This window comes from Neophocaena asiaeorientalis, unplaced genomic scaffold, assembly GCF_003031525.2.
Source record: "Neophocaena asiaeorientalis asiaeorientalis breed wild unplaced genomic scaffold, Neophocaena_asiaeorientalis_V1.1 scaffold130, whole genome shotgun sequence".
In the NCBI taxonomy this organism is placed as follows: domain Eukaryota; kingdom Metazoa; phylum Chordata; class Mammalia; order Artiodactyla; family Phocoenidae; genus Neophocaena; species Neophocaena asiaeorientalis.
In genome coordinates this window covers 12,105,214-12,129,344 of record NW_020173397.1, presented here as the reverse complement: position 1 = coordinate 12,129,344, position 24,131 = coordinate 12,105,214, and the positions used below count along the sequence as shown (strand labels likewise).

The following is a 24,131-nucleotide window of genomic DNA, read 5'->3' as shown; positions in this document are numbered from 1 at the left end:
GGAAGGTGAGGTGGGGGGGGGGGGGGGGGGGGGGGGGGGGGGGGGGGGGGCAGTGAACGGCCACCTGGAAGCCAGGAGACCCACGTGGCTCAAGTGAGGGGTCAGCAGGGAAACAGTGGGCGTTCAGCTGAGAAAGGTGGTCTGGGAAGCAAACTTTAGGGACTGTCAAGGACAATCCAGGACTTGATTCTCTAAGCAGTGGGAAGCCAGCACGGTAGTGCAACAAGCCAGGAAAACCTATGTCCCTAGAAGGGTGAGTCTGGCAGGGACGATGAAAGAATTCAGAACAAAAAGGTGCCTGACAGGGAAGACCAACTGAGGTGTGAGTGAGGGGAGAAATCTGGGAATCAGACTGAATCCGATATTATCTCAGCTTCACAGCGGAGAAACGCCAGTACCTTCTCACTGGACTCAGGGGAATCGGAAATAATCCCGATGCCGAATCTAGAAAAGGAGCTTGAGGTGGGGAAAAGGATGGCTTCGGGCTTTCATCACAGTCTCAGCTACAGCATTGCCTAGTATTTTGTTTAAGGATTTAAGTGTAATAATGTATTTAAATAAATACAAGAAGGAGGCATACGCAGTCAACCCCTTTGGAAACTATTTACCACTGTCCTCTCATTTCGTTGGGAAACACGGAGCGATGGAGACAGACAGATTCACAATAGACTCCTTAAAACAGCAGGCTGCCCTGGAATTCCAAATATTTCTAGTTGTAAAAAAGACATCGTGTTCATATTTGATAGAATGCGTTGAGTGAGGAGCCCTAGAAGTAGCCACTTTATCCAGATAAAAGTTTCCTTGTGAAAGACTTAATCGCAAATGTTCTTTCAGAAAAGGAGACATGATAAGAGCCATCCCGGTAGCCAAAATACAAGTTTCAAATTCCGTTATGAGTTAAGGATTGATTAAGGAACTCGCAGCTAAACTGAAAACCAACAGAGGGTTTGACCCGACAATGACTAAGGTGATTAAACAGCCCGGATGTTTCAGCTCTGAGAGCATACGGGGTAGGGCTATGAGCTGAGACAAAAGACTCAGAAGTAGGGTTCTATTAAAATAACTCTTGAGAACATCTGCCCACTTAACTGAGTTTTGCCTCCACAGGAAAATAAATTTGTAGGAGGCATACATGGTTTTTTTCCTGGTGCCAAATACCATAATATACTTATACTTTGAGAAAGTGTCTTGTCGCTTCTATTTTTAAAATGAAATTCTTTAAAAAGCCCCCTGCCTTAGGAAAATACAAAATATCCCTATCTGTCTATCTCCAAGCTGCCAAGCTGCCGAGCTCTAACGAATCTCTAGCTTTATGCAGAAACGAACTTAAAAAAAGACAGGCAACTAGTACTTTCTATAATGTTGTTTTTTAGGTGCTCCTGGTGCATTTTCTTTACTCTCTGTTGTATGAACTAGATGGAGGGTTTTTGTTTCTAGCCCTCGTCCCAAATAAATACCACTCTATTAAACAAAACACAATATGGTATTTATATAGCTATTTAGATAAGCCTACCTTCGAGTAAGACCAACAGGCTCACTTCTCAACAGCTGGCATCTCCTCTGTGGACTTAGTGTGGTTGTCTTTACACAGAGTTAAGGCTCTTCTAAAGAAGAGTGTATTTTTACCCTGAAACTACGGACAGAGAGATTAAGAGCACATCTTCGGGGAATATGTATCATCTAGAAAATGGAAACAGTCACAAGCATAGGTTCTGAGGTTTTAACGTATCGTATCTTCAGCTGTTTTGCTCTCACCCCTGTTATTTCAAGACAGTCACTGTGTGCTTTAAAAATTAAGCCATTCGTTAGCTTTTAAGATAGGTGGAAAGCCCTGCCAATTTATATTTCTGGTCATTCAAAGAAAAGAAGCCATTCCAACCTGACCCAGGTAACATGCATAAAAGCAGTAGTGAGAGGACTATAATTTTTTTACGGAACCTTTTCCTTGTTCCCACACTTCACAAATGACACAGTACTGTTATCTGCACAGAGTACGGCGGGAGGCTGGGGCTGAGGATGTACAGACTCCTCTTCTGTGATCTAGGTCTGTCTTCCCAGCTAAAGGCCCTCTCGCACAAGCACACACACATCTGGGAGAAACTGCTAAGGCAGGGTCTCTTGACCTACGTTTGGGACCAGATCATTCTTTATTGGGGGTGTAGATCCTGTGCATTCACCGTGGATATTCAGCAGCATCCCTGGCCTCTACCTGCTAGATACCAGTAGCACCCTCTCCCCCAGCATAACAACCGGAAGTGTCACCAGACATGGTCAAATGTCCCCCGGGGTGCAGGGAGAAAATCACGCCCCGGCTGAGAAACACTGATCTGTGGTTATCTATTTATCTATGGTGATGATTTAGATGTATTCGGCCCAACATGAGAGGCTATGTTAGATCATCAGACCTCATCAAAGCTTTGGCTGGTGAAAGTGATACTAATTCACAGTAAATATCATCATGCCATCTCCATTCCATGGCTTCCGTCCTCCCTCCACCCCCCTCCACCGTGGGCGCTTCCACAAGTCTAACCTTTGTATCTCTCTTTCACACACACAAATCCTGGCTAATCTTGGGCTCACTACGCTGACAGTCTATGTGACCTGTCAGATTCCGAGATCACATTTTTCCTGCTCAGAAACCTCAGGGTATTTTATATGCGCTTTGTTCCTAGCACTTCATACCCTTTCTTATCGGCAGAGTCTGCTTCATCCATTCTCCTTGAATACAAATTCCCAGAAGGCAGGCAGTAAGCCCTAAAATTTGATTTGCTCTAAGGCCTTTAATATCACAGGCTCTGTTTACATCTCCAGCTTTGTCTTCTACCATTTCTGAGCCAGATGAGCTGCTTCTGCTTCCCAAGGCTGTCCCCTTCATTCTCAGGTGCTCTACACGCCTGCCCTCCCTAGCTCCTTCCTACCTGGTCAAGTCAGACCGATGGCGTCTCATGGGCACCACCGCTGACCCCTCGTCTGCTTTACTAGAGTTTAATTACCAATCTTTCCGAGTAAACTCTGGGCTCCTTGAAAGCAGGACCTGAGTCTAATTATTATGCTACCCTCCAGCATCTAGGACAGGCCAGGCACAAATGTGCTAAATTAGAACTTGATAAATGAACAAACATACGCAAGAGGCATGTCCTTCCAACTTCCAAAGTACTTTTTGTAAAGGATACTTCATTGTCCTTTACCTGACCAACACTGAGAAGAACTCAGAAAACTGCTTCGTCTGCCAGGTGGCACAGAGAACATAACTGGTAAGAAAACCGTGTGAACTCACAACTTAAAGACAGACCCTGCATCTCACCACACAATCCATAAAGCCATGAAAGACGTCTGCAATACACACAGTGACTCTTGTCCTTAAATAAGCGAAATCCGACATCTCAGAAAAGATATTTGGGCATCCTCGAAAGGAAAAAAACTATAGCTTTAAAAAGTAACTAACTGTCTTCCATTCCTAGGCTTTCACCTTATTAAGTTTTTTTAAAACCGATGTTTAGAAAGCATTCACTTTGACAAAAATAAATTGTTTCACTATACTACACATTTATTTCATTTCATCCTACAACGATTCGGCATTATCTCTTGATAAATGTGTAGAATACGGTTCCTACCACAAAACAGCCTTGTCTATGCCAGTAGACGAGTCAAAAGCAAGAATGCTTAACAGCTAAAGTTTCTGTTTTAGGATCCAAGTAATCATAGCTTTAATCAAATAATTCCCCATCCCTTCTCCCAAATCCCAAATGTGTATTACAGACACATTTCAATAATTCAGGGGGACTTCATAAGTTAATTATAAGAAAAAAGCCCGATAGGAGGGGAAAAAAAGCTATTTTTTCTCCCTTTTTAACTAGGAAAAGCTATGATTTTATGGAAGAGCAACAAAAAACACCAGATAAGTATCTGTGGTGTGGATTAACAAAAATGCATAAAGATAGTCCAGTGTCTATACCAACATTAATAAGTGCCCCCCCATGTCTTCTCGCCTTGGTTTTAATTTAAATGTAAATTCAAGTAAATTTTATATTTTAGATCCTCTCTATTCTTAGTGACAAATAAGATAAAAGGAACATATCAGCAGAGACTAGGTTTTCCCGCATGCCAATTAGCAGCATGATACCGCATAATTATTATGGGATAAAGATTAAGCAGGTAAAGCTAAAAAGCCCTAATCAAAACATGTTCAGATAAGAAACAGATGATCAGGGAGATATGAAAACAGACGTACACCCTAACTAGAGCCTAAACTACAACTTCCTACACCTCCTCTGTGACTTTGAGCCAATAAACATTGACCGAGCACCGACTACTTGCCAAGCAATGCTAGTGCAGGGAACACAAATATGAAGACACAATTACAATCCCATCTTTCAGGGTTTTGGTATGCTCTGGCCACCAAATGTTGCACTGAAGTTACAGATTTACGTAAAGCTTCTCCTGCACTACCCAATATAGACGCTTCTAGTCACAAGTTCCCATGTAAATTTACACGAGTCACATCTCAAATGCTCAAGGGCCACCTGTGCTTAGTGGCAACCAATCATACTGGACACGTATACATCACGCCATATAGACAGGGAGATACACAGAAAGAACATCTGCGTCATCACAGAAATTCTACTGTACAGACTCTGCTCCGACACCAAATAATTGGTCTCCATCACTCACTGATCCTCTACACTAGGGAAATCATGGACCCTGTGAGCGTGTTTCCTTTGCCACAGACACAACCGAAATGTCTTTCAGTAGAAGTACAGCTAAATAAATTATAACCTGTCCAATATAATGGATGCTGTGGAGCGATTAAAAAAACAGGTCAATAGGTACTAGTACACAAAGAGCTCCACAACCTAATACTAATAGGAATAATGCACATTGGATTAAGAAATATCCAGTGATAGCCATTTGTGTAAAACACATTCATACTGAAATCTACCACATTTTCCACAGACCTGTCTTAAATACACAAGTATATGGAAAATATATTGACCAAACCCATAGGGTACCCATAGGGTAGAGGCCAAAAGGGATTTTTCCCATATACAAAATTTAGAACAAGCCAGTGTATGATAAGGTACTAGTATTTCCTTTACTAAGAGACAGATGCTAATAGGAACTATTACCCTATCTGTACTTTCCAGGCATCGATAAAAGTGCTTTGAGTTTTGTAAAACATTATTTAGATATCTAAGGTTTTTATATCCAAATATTCTAAACTAGACAGTATAAATACAGTTTGTTATGATTCGTGAGCTCGTGTAGAAGTTTAAAATATACAGAGGCGATGTTGGTTCTGGATAAAATGGCAGAATAGGAAGACCCTGACTGAGCTCACCTCCTCCCATGGACACACCAAAACTACAAATACCTATAGAACAACGATTTCTGAGCGTGACCTAGAGACTAGGAGAACATATTTCCACAACTAAGGCTATAAAGAAAAGGCCACATCCAAACAGGTACGAAGGTCAGAGATGTGGTCTAGTCAGAACTGACACCCCTGGTGCAGGGACCCACAAGCAGGAGGGATATCACAACCATAAAGCTCCCTGCTGAGGAGCAAAGGGTCCGAGCCCCACATCAACTGCCCCAGCCCGGGGGTCCTGCACCAGGAAGATGAGCGCTTAGAACATCTGGCCTTGAAAACTAGTGGAGCTTACGTCTAGGAGAGCTGGAGGAATGGAGAAAACTGAGACTCCACTCTGGAAGGATTCACACACAAACTCACTTGCTCCAAGTCCCAGTACGGAGGCACCAGCTTGCAAAGTGCCTGTGTGACACAAGAAGGAAATTCACCGACTAAATTTAGGACACATGCCAGAGGGGCAGGGATCCGGTGGAACTTCCTCCAGGGACTGAAGTGCTGGCAGGAACCCTTTTTTAACTCTCCTTTTACCTAGCTTGCCCAGCACTGATGTGCACCATTTCCGTAACTCTCGATCTACCTAGCTAACACTGTGTGCCCCACCCCGGTGTTCCCCTAAGACCCTACCCAGCTGTGATCAGTCCCTCCAAAGTAGCTCCTGCCCTACCTGCTGGGCCACCTCAGCCGTTACCAGTGCCCCTGCAAGATGGTTCTTGCCCCCTACCCCACCCAGCAGCTTGGCCGGCACTGGTGTCCCTCCAAGGCAGCTCCCATTCGGAGAGCTCCGCACACCGGCAGTCCCACGAGAGTCATGATCAGGCCCCACAGCCAGTTGTGCCAGAGACGAGTTCTACGAGTTCTACACATCAACGTGCCCCATAACAGTCCCGGCCAACCCATGCAACCAGCAAGCCTGGGGGTCAGCCCTGCCCACCAACCAGTGTGTCTGTAGCAATCAAGACTCAACCGTAAAAGGAGGGTGCATACAGCCCACACCAGTGATACCTCTGGAGCAGCTGGCTCTGGTGACCAAGGGTGACTGTGCCACTGGGCCCCACAGGGCACCTTGTACGTAAGGCCACTCTTTCGAGACCGGGAGACACAGCTGACATACCTCATATATGTAGTTAGCCAAAATGAGGAGACAAAGAAACACCTTCCAAATGGAAATAAACAGGAAAAAACACAGAAAAAGAACTAAATGAAACGGAGGTAACCGATTTACCAGCTAAAGAGTTTAAAGTAATAGTCATAAAGACACTCACTGAACAAAGCAGAAGAATGAATGAACTCAGAGAACTTCAAAAAAGGGATAGAACTTCAAAAAAACATCAGAACTAAAGAATACGGTAACTTCTACTCAATACTCTGTAATGGCCTGTATGGGAAAAGTATCTAAAAAAGAGTGGATGTATGTATATGTATAACTGATTCACTTTGCTGTACACCTGAAACTAACACAACATTGTAAATCAACTCTACTCTGATTAAAAATACATACATCCAGTAACTTAAATACACTACAGGGAATCAACAGCAGATGTAGCAATACTTAGAATAGACTCTAAAACAAAAACTGTAAACAGAGACAAAGCAGGACATTACCTAATAATAAAGGGATCAATCCAACAAGGTATAATGCTCGTAAATATCTACGCACCCAACAGAGGAGCACCTAAACACATAAAGTAAATATTAACAGATATAAAGGTAGAACTTGACGGGTATAATAGGAGGACGTGAACACCCCACTTATATCAATGGACAGACCATCCAGACAAAAAATCAATAATGAAACATTGGCCTTAAGTGACACATTAGATCAGATGACCTTGATAGATACAGTCCACCAAAAAAAAAAGCACACAAAAAAAGTAAACTCAAGATGGATTAAAGACCGAAATGTAAGACCAGATACTATAAAACTCTTAGAGGAAAACATAGGCAGAACACTCTTTGACACAGATCACAGCAATATCTTTTTTGTTCCGTCTCCCAGAGTAATGGAAATAAAAACAAAAATAAACAAATGGGACCTAATGAAACTCAAAAGCGTTTGCACAGCAAAGGAAACCATAAACAAAATGAAAAGAGAACCCACAGAATGGGAGAAAATATTTGCAAATGATTCAACCAACAAGGGATTAGTCTCCAAAATTTACAAACAGCTCATGTGACTCAGTATCAAAAAAACAACCCAATCAAAGGATGGGCAGAAGACCTAAATAGACATTTCTCCAAAGAAGACATACAGAAGGCCAAGAGGCACGTGAAAAGATACTCAACGTCACTGATTACTAGAGAAATGCAAATCAAAATTATGAGATATCACCTCACACCAGTCAGAATGGCCATCATCAAAATATCTGCAAACAATAAATGCTGTAGAGGGGGTGGAGAAAAGGGAACCCTCCTACACTGTTGGTGGGAATGTAAATTGGTAGAGCCACTATGGAAACCATATTGAGGTTCCTTACAAACGGAAAAAGAGAGCTGCCATATGTTCCTGCTCTCCCACTCCTGGGCATATATCCAGAGAAAAGCATGGTTCAAAAGGATACGGCACCCAATGTTCACTGCAGCACTGTTTACAGTAGCCAAGACATGGAAGTAAACCTAAATGTCCATCAACAGATGAATGGATAAAGAAGAGGTGGTACATATAGACAATGGAATATTACTCAGCCATTAAGAAGAATGAAATAATGCCATTTGCAGCAACATGGATCAGCCGTTACCAGTGCCCCTGCAAGATGGTTCTTGCCCCCTACCCCACCCAGCAGCTTGGCCGGCACTGGTGTCCCTCCAAGGCAGCTCCCATTCGGAGAGCTCCGCACACCGGCAGTCCCACGAGAGTCATGATCAGGCCCCACAGCCAGTTGTGCCAGAGACGAGTTCTACGAGTTCTACACATCAACGTGCCCCATAACAGTCCCGGCCAACCCATGCAACCAGCAAGCCTGGGGGTCAGCCCTGCCCACCAACCAGTGTGTCTGTAGCAATCAAGACTCAACCGTAAAAGGAGGGTGCATACAGCCCACACCAGTGATACCTCTGGAGCAGCTGGCTCTGGTGACCAAGGGTGACTGTGCCACTGGGCCCCACAGGGCACCTTGTACGTAAGGCCACTCTTTCGAGACCGGGAGACACAGCTGACATACCTCATATATGTAGTTAGCCAAAATGAGGAGACAAAGAAACACCTTCCAAATGGAAATAAACAGGAAAAAACACAGAAAAAGAACTAAATGAAACGGAGGTAACCGATTTACCAGCTAAAGAGTTTAAAGTAATAGTCATAAAGACACTCACTGAACAAAGCAGAAGAATGAATGAACTCAGAGAACTTCAAAAAAGGGATAGAACTTCAAAAAAACATCAGAACTAAAGAATACGGTAACTTCTACTCAATACTCTGTAATGGCCTGTATGGGAAAAGTATCTAAAAAAGAGTGGATGTATGTATATGTATAACTGATTCACTTTGCTGTACACCTGAAACTAACACAACATTGTAAATCAACTCTACTCTGATTAAAAATACATACATCCAGTAACTTAAATACACTAAAGGGAATCAACAGCAGATGTAGCAATACTTAGAATAGACTCTAAAACAAAAACTGTAAACAGAGACAAAGCAGGACATTACCTAATAATAAAGGGATCAATCCAACAAGGTATAATGCTCGTAAATATCTACGCACCCAACAGAGGAGCACCTAAACACATAAAGTAAATATTAACAGATATAAAGGTAGAACTTGACGGGTATAATAGGAGGACGTGAACACCCCACTTATATCAATGGACAGACCATCCAGACAAAAAATCAATAATGAAACATTGGCCTTAAGTGACACATTAGATCAGATGACCTTGATAGATACAGTCCACCAAAAAAAAAAGCACACAAAAAAAGTAAACTCAAGATGGATTAAAGACCGAAATGTAAGACCAGATACTATAAAACTCTTAGAGGAAAACATAGGCAGAACACTCTTTGACACAGATCACAGCAATATCTTTTTTGTTCCGTCTCCCAGAGTAATGGAAATAAAAACAAAAATAAACAAATGGGACCTAATGAAACTCAAAAGCGTTTGCACAGCAAAGGAAACCATAAACAAAATGAAAAGAGAACCCACAGAATGGGAGAAAATATTTGCAAATGATTCAACCAACAAGGGATTAGTCTCCAAAATTTACAAACAGCTCATGTGACTCAGTATCAAAAAAACAACCCAATCAAAGGATGGGCAGAAGACCTAAATAGACATTTCTCCAAAGAAGACATACAGAAGGCCAAGAGGCACGTGAAAAGATACTCAACGTCACTGATTACTAGAGAAATGCAAATCAAAATTATGAGATATCACCTCACACCAGTCAGAATGGCCATCATCAAAATATCTGCAAACAATAAATGCTGTAGAGGGGGTGGAGAAAAGGGAACCCTCCTACACTGTTGGTGGGAATGTAAATTGGTAGAGCCACTATGGAAACCATATTGAGGTTCCTTACAAACGGAAAAAGAGAGCTGCCATATGTTCCTGCTCTCCCACTCCTGGGCATATATCCAGAGAAAAGCATAGTTCAAAAGGATACGGCACCCAATGTTCACTGCAGCACTGTTTACAGTAGCCAAGACATGGAAGTAAACCTAAATGTCCATCAACAGATGAATGGATAAAGAAGAGGTGGTACATATAGACAATGGAATATTACTCAGCCATTAAGAAGAATGAAATAATGCCATTTGCAGCAACATGGATGGACGTGAAGATTATCATATTAAGTGAAGTAAATCAGAAAGAGAAAGACAAATAGCATATGATATCACTTATATATGGAATCTAAGAAAACAGATACAAATGAACTTATTTACAAAACACAAACAGAATCACAGACTTAGAGAACGAACTTATAGATACTGGGGGGAAGGGTGGGGGAAGGGATAGATCGGGAGTTTAGGCTTGACAGGTACACACCTCAATATTTAAAATAGATAACCAACAAGGACCTACTGTATAGCAGCAGGGAACTCTGCTCCATACTCTGTAATAAGCTAAATGGGAAAAGAATTTGAAAAGGAGTAGAAACATGTATATGTATAACTGAATCACTTTGCTATACACCTGAAACTAACACAACACTGTTAATCAACTGCACTCCAGTATAAAATAAACAGTTTCCTATAAAAGCAGAAAAAACACATACATTTCAAGAGCACATGGAACACTCTCCAGGATAGATCACATTATACCATAACACAAGTCTCAATAAATTTAAGACGAGTGAAATCAAGCACTTTCAACCACCCACAGAGGTATGAAACAAGAAATCAAATTACAAAAAGAAACCTGGATAAAACACAAATGCATGGAGACTGAACAACATGTTACCAAAAAACCAATTCGTCAGTGAAGAAATCAAAGAGGAAATCAGAAACTATCTCGAAACAAATAAAAATAACATACAATTTTCCAGAATCTATAGGACGCAGTGAATGTAGTTCTAAGAGGGAAATTCAGTGATACAGGCCTACCTCAAGAAACAAGAAAAATCTCAAACAACCTAACTTACCATCTAAATGAATTAGAAGAAGAGGAACAAAGAAAGCCCAAAGTCAGCAGAAGGAAGGAAATAATAAGTATTAGAGCAGAAATAAATGAAATAGAGACTAAAACGAAAATAGACAAGATCAATGAAACTAAGAGCTTGTTCTTTGAAAATATAAACAAAATTGATTAACATTTAGCCATACTCATCAAGCAAAGAAAGGGCCCAAATAAATAAAATCAGAAATGAAAGAGAGGTTACAACCAACACTACAGAAATACAAAGAATCATAAGAGGCCAGGAGAAATAATCATATACCAACAAACTGAACAACCTCAAAGAAACATAAACTCCTAGAAACATACATTCTTCTAAGGCAATCAGGAAGAAATAGAAAATCTGAACAAATTGATTACTAGTATTGAAATTGACTCAATAATCCAAAAGCTCACAACAGGATACCAAGGGGGAAGGGGGGTTGCGATGAATTGGGAGATTTGGATTGACATATATATACTATCAACACCAAGTATAAAATAGATAACTAATGAGAACCTACTATATGGCACAGGGAACTCTACTTCATGCTCTGCGGTGCCCTAAATGGGAAGGAAATCCACAAATGAGGGGATACGTGTATACATATGGCTGATTCACTTTGCTGTACAGCAGAAACTGACACAGCAGTGTAAAGCAAGTATACTCCAGAAAACAAAACAAAAAATCCCTTCACAACGAAGTCCAGGACCAGATGTCTGCAGAGATGAATTCTATAAAACATTTAAAGAAGAGTTAATACTTATCCTTTTCAAATTATTCCCAAAAGTTAAAGAGGAAGGAATGCTTCCAAACTCATTATCCTTATACTAAAACTATAGACAAAGACTGTACACCAAAAAAAGAAGAAAAAAAAAAGACAATTACAGGCCAACATCCCTGATGAAGATAGAAGCAAAGAACCTCAACAAAACATTAGCAAACCTAATTCAACAGTACATTAAAAAGACCGTATGCCATGAGCAAGTGGGATTTATTCCAGGAATTCAAGGATGGTTCAATATCTGCAAATCAATCAAGGTGATGCACCACATTTACAAAATAAAGGAGAAAATCATAGTCATCTCAATAGATAAAGAAAAAGCACTTGGCAAAATTCAACATCCAGTTATGATTAAAAGCTCTCAACAAAGTGAGTATAGAGGGAATGTACCTCAACACAATAAAGGCCATATACAAGAAACCCACAGTTAACATCACACTCAATGGTGAAATGCTGAAAGCTTTTCCTCTGAGATGAGGAACAAGACAAGGACCCCTACTATCACGACTTTTACTCAACACAGTGTGAGAAGTCCTAGCCACAACAATCAGACAAGAAAAAGAAATACAAGTTCTCCAAATTAGAAAAAAAAGAAGTAAAACTGTCACTGTTTGCAGATGACATGATAGTATGTATGAAAAAAACCTTAAAGACTCCACCAAAAAACTATTAAAACTGATAAGTGGATTCAGTAAAGTTGCAGGATACAAAAATCAGTATACATAAATCTATTGTATTTCCATAAACTAATAACAAACTAAGAAAAATTAAGAAAACAATCACGTGTGGGATAAGCTAACCCTTATACACTGTTGTTGGGAGTTTAAATTGGTGCAGCCACTATGGAAGACAGTATGGAGATTCCTCAAAATACTAGGAATAGAATTACCATATGATCCAGTAGCTACCCCACTTCTGGCTCTCTACCCAAAGAATACAAAAACACTCAATGGAAAAGAAATATGCACCTCTATGTTCACTGCAGCATTATTTACAATAGCCAATGTATGGAAACAATCTAACTGCCCATCAACAGATGAATGGATAAAGAAGATGTGGTGTGTATATATATATATATATATATATATATATATATGTACACAATGGAATATTACTCAGCCATAAAAAGAAGAAAATTCTGTCATTTGCAACAATGTGAATGTATCTTATTTCTCAGTGAAATAAGTCAGACAAAGAAAGACAAATCAGATATTATTTCACTTATATGTGGAATCTAAAAAAAATTTTTTAAAAGAGAAAAAAAGAACAACAAACAAAACCAAACAGAAACGGACTCACAGATGCAGAAAAAAAACTGGTGGTCTCCAGAGGGGAGAAGTGTGGGAGGTTGGACAAAATAGGTGAAGAGAATTAAGAGGTACAAACTTCCAGTTATAAAATAAGCCGTGGGGATGTAATATACAGCACAGGGAATATAGTCAATAATTTTGTAATAATTTTGTATGGCAACAGGTGGTTGACTTACCCTGGTGATCAGTATGTAACGTTTATCAATGTCAAACCGCTATGTTGTACACCTAAAACTCCCATAATATTGTATGTCAACTATACTTCAATAAAAACATTAAACATCTTTACAACCGTTAATTAAAAATTAAATAAAATCTACAGAGGCAAGCAACCATTGTTGTTACCTTTCGAAATGAATCTGTGATTAGTGAAGATGAAATCATTCTCTCCTGTGCTAAAACTCATCATGCACCAGCTACTGCGGGGAGATGTAAACAAGAGACCCAGTTCCCATCCTCAAGCAACTTGCGGACTAATGGGAAGCATACATTCGACAAGTTTTTACAACAAAACAAGATGCACATCATGAACTGGAAGTATGGGGAGATACAAGAACATATAGAAGATTTGAAAGGAGACTAGGCATTAAGTGGACAAATGTGTGTTGGGGGGATGAAGGGAACGATTCAGGCAATGACAGGTGAAGCGCAGAGATGAAAGGGAACAGAAAAGACTCCAGTTTGCCTGGGGTACAGTAGTTCAAAGAAAAAAGTAAGACAGAACGAGATTATGCAGGGCTTCATCAGCCAAGCCATGGTAAGGAATTTGGATTTCATTTTAAAGACAGTGGAAAGTCACTGAAGTGTGGCTTTAAATATGCGAGTGACGTAATGAGTTCTGTTTCTGTAGAAGGATCATTCTGGCTACAGCGTGAAAATTGGAAGACGAAGAGTAGTAAGCTCAGCAAAATGTATTTAGGCCCTTAGACGGTGGAGGTGACAGTGGGGTAGAGAAGAGTGGACTGATTTGAGAGAGAGCCAGGAGACAAAATGAGTATGATCTGGATTCAGTAATGGAGCAAATATATACACTAAACTGTCCCAGCTGGGGAGACAAACTTAGCAATTTTTTTTTTAATGTTAAAGATCCTTACCTTTTTTTCCTATAGGCCTACAATCCTTTATCTTTAAGCCCCAAATCCAAAAAGCTCTGAAAATGGCAAGAATTTCTTTAGAATGGCAGCAATACCTGACTTGAATTAACATGAGGTTCTTCATCTTGCCTTATCCCATCCTGCATGAATATTCATATATTTTACTGTATAAATATTAATATCTGTAATTGTGGGGTGCAACTGCAGAAGACGTTAGGTCTGTTAGGTAATAGATGGCATATGCACTATGTTGCCTTAACTAAATCTGACAGAAGCTGAATTCAGCAACACATTTGGCCCCCAGAGTTTCTGGTGAGGAATTCTAGATGGGAAATTTTCCACGTTCACTTTCCATTTTGAAAGGTGGCGGAGATCATGCTGATACATAGCCATGGTATGTATACAATACGTGTACACCAAACAGTCTACAAATGTGTGTCTGTTTGGTAGGGTAGGTGGGATGTGGTTAATTATTGTCGACTGTATGATTCTAGAGATAAGAATGTGTGTGTGTGTTAACCGCTGACCTTTAGAAATGCATCAGATAAGACAGGAAGTGTTCGTTTTCAGGGAGGTTTCACACCACTGTAGAGAAACTGCTACAAGACTTAACCTCATGCATCTGTCCCCCTGGGGACTGATACTTGTTTCTAACAAGGTGTCTGCTGGAAGGAGCCCGGGAGTATCAAAAGGAATCAGTCCCAGGCCTCCACCTACAACCATCAATATTGATTCTTTTTTTTTTTTTTTTTTTAACCACTGCCACCATATTCTGCTAGGGGATAGGGAAACAACAAATGAATGATATCCCAAACTATTCTCACAGAACTTGCTCCAAAGATGTTGTATAAATAGTAAACTAGAAATAAAGAGAATATTAGTCTATAACGTCAAACACGAGGTGAGAAAACCAGGTTGCTGACTTTCTGAGTAGCGTTTTAGAGGAGGCGGAAAAGCATGTCTAGGGAAGAAACTGCTCCAGTGGGTGATATCTGGAGAGACAGTTGGGCAAGCAGAAATCAAAGCATATCTTCCTGATTGTCCAGTAACTGAACTCCTCATTGGTACCTCTTGGGAGACATCATTAATACCCTACTCATTAAGAAATTTGTGGGGTTATATTTATGTTCATTTTTTAAATGACACTGACATAGTTGACACAGATGCAGCCCTAGTTTCCTTTGAGTTGCAAAGACAGCAAAGTAGGGGGGTTCTTTAGTGTTAGGTCCTTTTGCAACACTAGGAAAACTGACCAGAAAGGTCTTACCTTCAACACAAGAAGGCTGAGCCCGAGTTGTGCCAGCAACCTGTCCTGGGAAGCAAGAACACTTGACCGTTTGTGATCGCTCCTCTATGCGGTTCTTGTTACAGCACCTGTGCACTGCGACCACCTCACAGGTCCCTTGCTTGATTTGGTGGTGACCTGGTGGATAACAGGGGAGCAAAAGAGACCCAGTGCTGTTAGGAAGAAATGAAAGTACCAAGGATGTGAATGATGCCATGACTACATTTCCCAATTCCATGTATACTACGTTTATGAATCCTTTAGGTTTGTTTTGATGTGAATTTAAACTTATATAAAGGTGGCGAGAATAGTGCAAAAAACTCCTATAAAACTGAGGTATACAGAAATTTGGCTTCCAGGACCTTTAGCCCCGGTATCACACCAATGGCTGTGTTATGTTACTTACATGGCAAAGGAGATTTTGCGGATGTAATTAAGATTACTAATTGGTTAAGTTTAAGAGAGGGAGATTATCCTGGATTATCCATGTAGAGCTAAGGTGATGAGCCCTTCAAAGCAGAGAGATGAAGCAGAAGGCGAATTCAGATTTAAACCACGAGGAGGACTCAAAACACCATTGCTGGCTTGAAAATGGAGGGGCCAAGAGTCAAGGAAATGGAGACTTCAGTCCTACAACCACAAGGCACTGAATTCTGCCAAAAACCTGGATGTGCTTGGAAGCAGATTCTTCGCCAGGGTCCCCATAAAGGAAGGCTCTCCTGCGGACACCTTGATTTTAACCCAGAGAAACCAGCCAAACTGTGCCAGACTTCTCACCTACAGAAACAAGCCGCTATGTCACAGCAACAATAGCAAACTGATATAAGACCTTTTACCTAGATTCCCTAATTGTTAACATGTGACCCCGTTTGCTTTCTCATTCACTCTCTTTCATATATTTTTCTGAGCCATTTGAAAGTTGCAGACATGACACTCCTTCACCCCTAAATACTGTGTATTTCCCAAGAATAAAGACTTTCTCTGACATAATTAACGAATTCAGGACATTTAACATTAATACAATGCTATTATATAACTGACAATCTACAGTCAAATTTTTCCTCTTGTCCCAAAAATGTCCTTTAGGGCCATTTCCCCCACTGCTCAGGATCCAATGCAGAAGCCTACATTATATTTAGTTCACATTTCTTTAGCCTTCTTCAATCAGAAACTACTCCTCAGCCTTTATCTTTCTTGACCTTGACATTTTTAAAGAACACATGTCAGTTATTTTGTACAATGTTCCTCAGTTGGGATTTGTCTGATGTTTCCTCCTGATTAGAGTCAGGCAATACACTTTTAGCAGATTACCCCAGAAGTGACACTATGTTCTTCTCAGTGCATCATATCAGGAGGCACATAATGTCATTTATCCAGCTTTTGGTGCTCTTACTTTTAATCACATGCTTAAGGTGGTGGCTGCCAGGTTTCTCCATTTCTAAAGGTACTATTTTGCCCTTTGTAATTAATAAGCATTTTAAGGGGAAATATATTCAAACTATGTAAACACCCCACTCTTCAAACTTTGACCCACTCTTTTTAGCATCCATTGACGACTTCCACCAGAACCAATTATTAATATGATGGTTGCAAAACTGGTTCTATATTAATATTCAAATTATCTTAGATCTAGACAGGAGGAGCCCCTTCATACTGGCAGCTGTGTCATTTTGACATATCCCCATTATGCTTTGAGATCTTAGCTAAATTTCTGGCTCAAAAGATATGCCAGATTTTCCCTGCCCTCATCATTTTTCTCCAAGGAGCCCTGATTGTCTTTAGTGGGGCTTCAGATTTAGAAACCAGGACCTTAGCACAAAGGTTTATTCATTGCTACCAGGGAGTGACTTGGGGCTGAAAGGGCAGATAGACCTAGGAAGTGTGTGTGTGTGTGTGTGTGTGTGTGTGTGTGTGTGTATACAGCATGAGTCCACAGCATAAGTCCACACTGGCATCTCCAATTCCATCCTAGCACCACAGGTTCTCACTGCTCTGTCCACAATTCTATATTTCTACCTCCCATCGCCAACAACGATAAAACTGACTTCCATACTCCTGTAACAAACAGAAAATGGTTTACGTTTATATTGGAGTCCATTTTATCAGTTAGAAGTCTTTTAACAATGGAAAGTGATCTAAGCTCACTTAAGCCAAAGAGAATTTATTGGAAAATTAGCAGGAGATTGTAAAACCAAGAGAGAACTTAGCTTAACACTAAGTGGACCCATTCTCATGGCTGGACCGGAGGGAATGATTCCACTCCATGAGTCTGTCGTTCTGTTCAAGGTCATGTCAGCTGTAGCAGCCACCGTCTAAGATGGTCCGTAATGCTCCCTGCCTCCTACTGTCCACATGTTTGTGCAGTCCCTTCCCACATGGTACCAGGGTTGGTCTTTATGACCAATAGCATGCAGAGGAAATGATGATATGTCACTTCCAAAATTAGGTGGTCACCCTTTCTGTGCCTTTTGGATCACTCACTCAAAGGAAACCATGGGATAAGTGGCCCTATAAAGGGGCCCTTGTGGCAAGGAAGCGAAGTCTCTTGCCAACAACCCTGTAAGTGAGCTTCGAGGTATATTCCCTCCTACACCGCACCAGCACTGGTCTGTGTGCCAGTGCCAATAGCACACATCACAAGTGATAGTTTATCACTTCCACAGTCAGGTTATAAAAGACAGTGGTGCAGTCCCTTGCTTGCTCATCAGTCACTCTGGAGGAAATCATGCTGTGTGCTGCCACGAGTGAGTTTGGAAGTGGATCCTACAGCCCTAGTCGAGGCTTCAAAGACTACAGTCCCAGCCAACAGCTCAACTGCAATCTAACAACCCTAAGTCTGGACCACCCAGCTAAGCCATTCCCAGATTCCTGCTGCTCAAAGACTGTAAAATAATATATAGTTGACCTGTGAACGATGCAGGAGTTAGAAGTGCTGACCCCACACACCCAGTCGAAAACCTGAGTATAACTTATGGTTGGCCCTCCTTATCTGTAGTTATGCATCCATGGATTCAGCCAACCACAGGTCGTGTGGTACTATAGTACATACTTACTGAAGAAAATCATAGTATGGTGGACCTGCACAGTTCAAACCTACGTTGTTCAAGGGCCAACTGTTTGTTGATTGTTTCAAGCATCTAAGGTCGGGGCTCATTTGTTACACAGCAATGGATAACTAATGCACCAACTCTGGTTACACCAAGATGGAAAGACTTACCTTTGCTCTGATAAAAAAAAAAACAACGGAAACAAGATTGTAGAGGCAATGTTTAGAAATTATTAATGAAAAGCAAGCTTTCCAGGCACCCTTGAGCACCCTCATGATTTTCAGATATACCGTTTACATATATATTGTTCTGTGAATTACAAGAAATCTCATCTACTCGTTAAAACAGGTTTCCCCAAGGATTCCCACAGGTTAATGCTTTGCTTGGTTTCTGTTGTTTGGTGTATGTACTTCGAATAACAAAGCTCCTTTTTACAATTCTGTATTTCAGATTTTTAATCCATAAAGACAGACCTTCTATAAAGTAACCTCTATATCATGGTGAATTTCTTCTGGCCCTTCCCTGTCATACTATCTTAAATGGTGGAAGCAAAATCCAATTAATGGTGAGAACAAACACAAAGGCAAAGTTTCATTTGTAAAATACGTAAAAGCGGAACCAGTACCCAGAGAGTCAAATCGCCAGCATGAGAGAAAGTTTTCAATCCACTACAGAGGAAAACATAAATATGAAAGGAGTAATTAAAACTATAAACCTAATTAAATGTTTGCAAGAAGAGTGTTGATTTCCCATAGGTAGTTGTGTACAATTGTAAAAAAGTAAAAAATAAAGAGTAATTACAATGTCGGTAAAGTAGCATGGGACTTTAGCACCAAGTAAGCAGAAAAGTGAGGACTGGGAAGACTTCATGGGGAGATCCTTTCTGTAGTCTCCAATTGCAAATGAGCACTTCAGGTCAAACGGTCCTGGACAGGTAATAAGTAGCCACGAGGGGGAAGAGGGGTGGCTGGGATGAATTCACCCTCAGTCTTCTCTCAGTGACCACCCTCCCTGTTGGCCATTGTCTCAGTTTGCTCAGCTGCCACAACAAACTACCACAGACTGGGTGGCTTCAACAACAGACATTTATTTCTCAGAGTTCTGGAAGCCAGAAATCCAAGATCAAGGTGCTGGCCAATTCAACTCCTGGTGAGAGCTCTTTTCCTGGCTTTAAACAGCCTCCTTCTTACCATGTCCTCACATGGCAGAGAGAGAGAGAGAGCACACACTCTGGTGTCTCTTCCTTTTCTTCCTAAGGACACCAGCCCTATTAAATTAGGGCCCACCTTATGACCTCATTTAACCTCTATCACCTCCTCACAGACGCTCTTTCCAAATACAGTCACATTTGGGGGTTAGAGCTTCAACGTATGAATTTGGTGGGTGGTGGGGGCACAAACACTCAGTCTGTAACAGCCATCATGCCTTAATTAGATTTTTAATGGTCCTAGAGAATCTATAATGAAAGCAGCTCTAAACCTCATTAAGAAAATAAAAGAAATGTGCTTTAGTAACTTCCTAGAATAGTCAAGAAGTGATGTGAACATTCATTAATATTATAGTTTGCCGAGAATTTTGTTGCTATTTAGATAACCATCCACAAATGCAAATAGTTGTTTTTTTAATTCAATCTTGTCTCTGAAAAATCAGCTTGCCTGGTCTAGAATTTTATTCATTTATATAGCACCAACTATGGTACTTCATTGATTTTTAAGATACATATTTTAACGTGTCAGGATGTGTCACAACTGATAGCATCTTACCATTATAATTGGCATTGCTTTTCTTTCTTTGAAATACACAAAACAGCAGTATATTTCACAATTGACAGCATCTTAGATTTGATAAAATATGGTAGGTTGCAGGCACTCTTCTAAACTTTCTACAAATATTCTGTGTAATCTTTTAAAACGCTACAGTACAGGCACTATTTTTATTCCTATTTTACATCTAATAAAATGTCCAGAAATTGATTTGCCCAAGTTAACACAACTAGAAAATAGCAAGAGAAGAGATCCAAACCCAGGCAGTGTCTGTGCTCTCACAGCAGAAAGTGTAGTCGCTATGGTAGCTAATATTTCACCAAGTACAGCCAAAATAGTATCTCTACCTCAGCAAGTCACAAGATATGGCTCAGTTTCCCACATAAACATCTTTTCTACTTGATAACAATGTTTATGTGGCTCCATTTAGACAGTCTTTCTAGAAATGTGTGTACTGTTGACATGTGACAATAATCTTTGAATAAGGATGTGCCTCATTTCTTTGTAATCTTTGTTCCTGGCACAGGAGATGGGTTCTCAGAAACAGGTACTTAAAACTGCTGAAGGAATGATGGCAAAAGATAGGGATCCAGTGTGGGTGATGCACAGAAATCACTGATTATACGTGCTTGAGCAGCTCATGTGTTAACATTGTATTAGTCAGAGTTCTCCAGAGAAAAGGAAGCAAGAAGATGTGTCCAAGGGTGGACAGATTCATGATGCAGTAAGAGCTGATGTTTCAGTTTGAGTGCAAAAACAGGAAAAGATACGTCCCAGTTCAAAACCTGGAAGAATTCTCTCTTATTCAAGAAGAAGGTTAGGTTTTTTGCTCTATTCAGGCCTTCAGCTGATTGGATGAGGCCCACCCATGTTAGGGAGGGCAATCTGCTTCACTCAATCTATAGATTCAAATGTTAATCTTATCCAAAACACCCTCACAGAAACACCCAGAATAATTTGTGACTGGGCACCCCGCCAGTCAAGTTGACATATAAATGTAACCATCGTAAACATCATACAGATACGTAGTATAGTGTTGCTGGATGCAAAAAAAAAAAAGAAAGTAGAAAACAGACAAGAAACTAGTGGCTTAGTTCTCTAAAAACATACAAAAGGGATGCCTTGTTCAATAAGCTTAGTACCAGAAAGTGGCCACTTCAGGTAAATTCAGTTAAAACAAAGATGCATTTTCTCTCTTAAACAGCAGGGAACATTTCAGTTGGAGATCTGTCTTGAAAACTACAGCTAAATACATATACATAAGACCTGTGCAGTAAGTGAGAAGTTGTAGCTGAAATCTCTCATTTCTCTTACTTTAGAGCTTCAAGGTGTGAATTGGAGTACATACGAATGAATTATCCAGAAGTGGAGCCAGATTCACTGGACAGAAGCTGGCCAAAGAGGGGGGAAAAGAAAACTGTCCTTTTTTTGCTGTTAACCCTTGTCAGTTTCTGGGCCATTTTCCTTCCAGTTTTCTCTGGGCAGGTAGATGGAAGCATATTTATTTCTATTTATTTAACCAACACTTTCATACAGTATACTGTGTGGCAGTCACTATTCTCAGCATTCTTGGAGACATATTTTATAAGTGGGGAAATTTTAAACTTCCTTGATTCCTTTCCACACTTCTGAACTTGCAATCAGGTTGTATATGCTCTTTTCAAAAAAGGTGACTTAAAATTAATATTGGCAGAAGTGTAAAAGTTAAGGTGCCTGGTTCCTCACTCACCTGACTAACTGATGTATATAACATTAAAAGAGTTAGGACAATCCTTACCAAAAAAGTTGATTGCTTTGGGATTGCTATAGAGGATGGATTAACTTTATCTGCTTAAATACGTATCTTTTTTTCTTATTAAATGTGCTTTTAAACTGAAACCATTTCCACTAAGATCAGGAACAAGACAAGGTTTCCCACTCTCACCACTATTATTCAGAATAGTTTTGGAAGTTTTAGCCACAGCAATCAGAAAAGAAAAAGAAATAAAAGAATCCAAATCAGAATAGAAGAAGTAAAACTGTCACTGTCTGCAAATCACATGATACTGTACACAGAAAATCCTAAAGATGCTACCAGAAAACTACTAGAGCTAATCAACGGATTTGGTAAAGTAGCAGGATACAAAGTTAATGCACAGGGCTTCCCTGGTGGCGCAGTGGTTGAGAGTCCGCCTGCTGATGCAGGGGACATGGGTTTGTGCCCTGGTCCGGGAAGATGCCACATGCCACAGAGTGGCTAGGCCCGTGAGCCATGGCCGCTGAGCCTGCGCATCTGGAGCCTGTGCTCCGCAACAGGAGAGGCCACAGCAGTGAGAGGCCTGTGTACCGCAAAAAAAAACAAAAACAAAAAAACTTAATGCACAGAAATCTCTTGCATTCCTATACACCAGTGATGAAAAATCTGACAGACAAATTACGGAAACACTCCCATTTACTACTGCAACAAAAAGAATAAAATACCTAGGGATTAAACCTACCTAAGGAGACAAAAGACCTGTATGCAGAAAACTATAAGACACTGATGAAAGAAATTAAAGATGATACAAACAGATGGAGAGATATACCATGTTCTTGGATTGGAAGAATCAACATTGTGAAAAGCAATCTACAGATGCAGTGCAATCCCTATCAAACTACCGCTGGCATTTTTCACAGAACTAGAACAAAAAATTTCAGAATTTGTATGGAAACACAAAAGACCCCAAAGAGCCAAAACAATCTTGAGAAAGAAAAACAGAGCTGGAGGAATCAGGCTCCCTGACTTCAGACTATATGACAAAGCTACAGTCATCAAGACAGTATGATACTGGCACAAAAACAGAAATATAAATCAGTGGAACAGGATACAAAGCCCAGAGATAAACCCACTCACATACGGTCACCTTATCTTTGATAAAGGAGGCAAGAATATACAATGGAGAAAAGACAGCCTCTTCAATAAGTGGTGCTGAGAAAACTGGATAGCTACATGTAAAAGAATGAAATTAGAATACTCCCTAACACCATATACAAAAATAAACTCAAAACGGATTAAAGACCTAAAGGTAAGGCCAGACACTATAAAACTCTTAGAGGAAAACATAGGCAGAATACTCTATGACGTAAATCACAGCAAGATCCTTTTTGAACCACCTCCTAGAGAAATGGAAATAAAAACAAAAATAAACAAACAGGACCTAATGAAAATTAAAAGCTTTTCACAGCAAAGGAAACCATAACCAAGACCAAAAGACAACCCTCAGAATGGGATAAAATATTTGCAAATGAAGCAACTGACAAAGGATTAATCTCCAAACTTTACAAGCAGCTCATGCAGCTCAATATCAAAAAAAACAAACAACCCAATCCAAAAATGGGCAGAAGGCCAAAATCAACATTTCTCCCAACAAGATATACAGATTGCCAACAAACACATGAAAGGATGCTCTACATCACTAATCATTAGAGAAATGCAAGTCAAAATTACAATGAGGTGTCACCTCACACCGGTCAGAATGGCCATCATCAAAAATCTACGAACAATAAATGCTGGAGAGGGTGTGGAGAAAAGGGAACCCTCTTGCACTGTTGGTGGGAATGTAAACTGATACAGCCACTATGGAAAACAGTATGGAGCTTCCTTAAAAAACTAAAGATAGAACTATCATATGACCCAGCAATCCCACTGCTGGGCATATACCCTGAGAAAGCCATAATTCAAAAAGAGTCATGTACCACATTGTTCACTGCAGCTCTGTTTACAATAGCCAGGACATGGAAGCAACCTAAGTGTCCATCGACGGATGAATGGATAAAGAAGATGTGGCACATATATACAATGGAATATTACTCAGCCATAAAAAGAAATGAAATTGAGTTATTTGTAGTGAGGTGGATGGACCT

The 24,131-nt window shown here is 40.3% G+C and overlaps 1 protein-coding gene across 1 annotated transcript in view; it reads right to left on the bottom strand.

Annotated features, from left to right (window-relative positions):
* Window positions 1-24,131, bottom strand: part of TAFA4 (TAFA chemokine like family member 4) — a 125,524-nt gene that overhangs the window by 3,046 nt on the left and 98,347 nt on the right. The window contains exon 3 of the mRNA XM_024747085.1: window positions 15,422-15,577. Coding sequence (XP_024602853.1) covers window positions 15,422-15,577 — 156 coding nt within the window. The remainder of the gene's footprint in view (window positions 1-15,421; window positions 15,578-24,131) is intronic.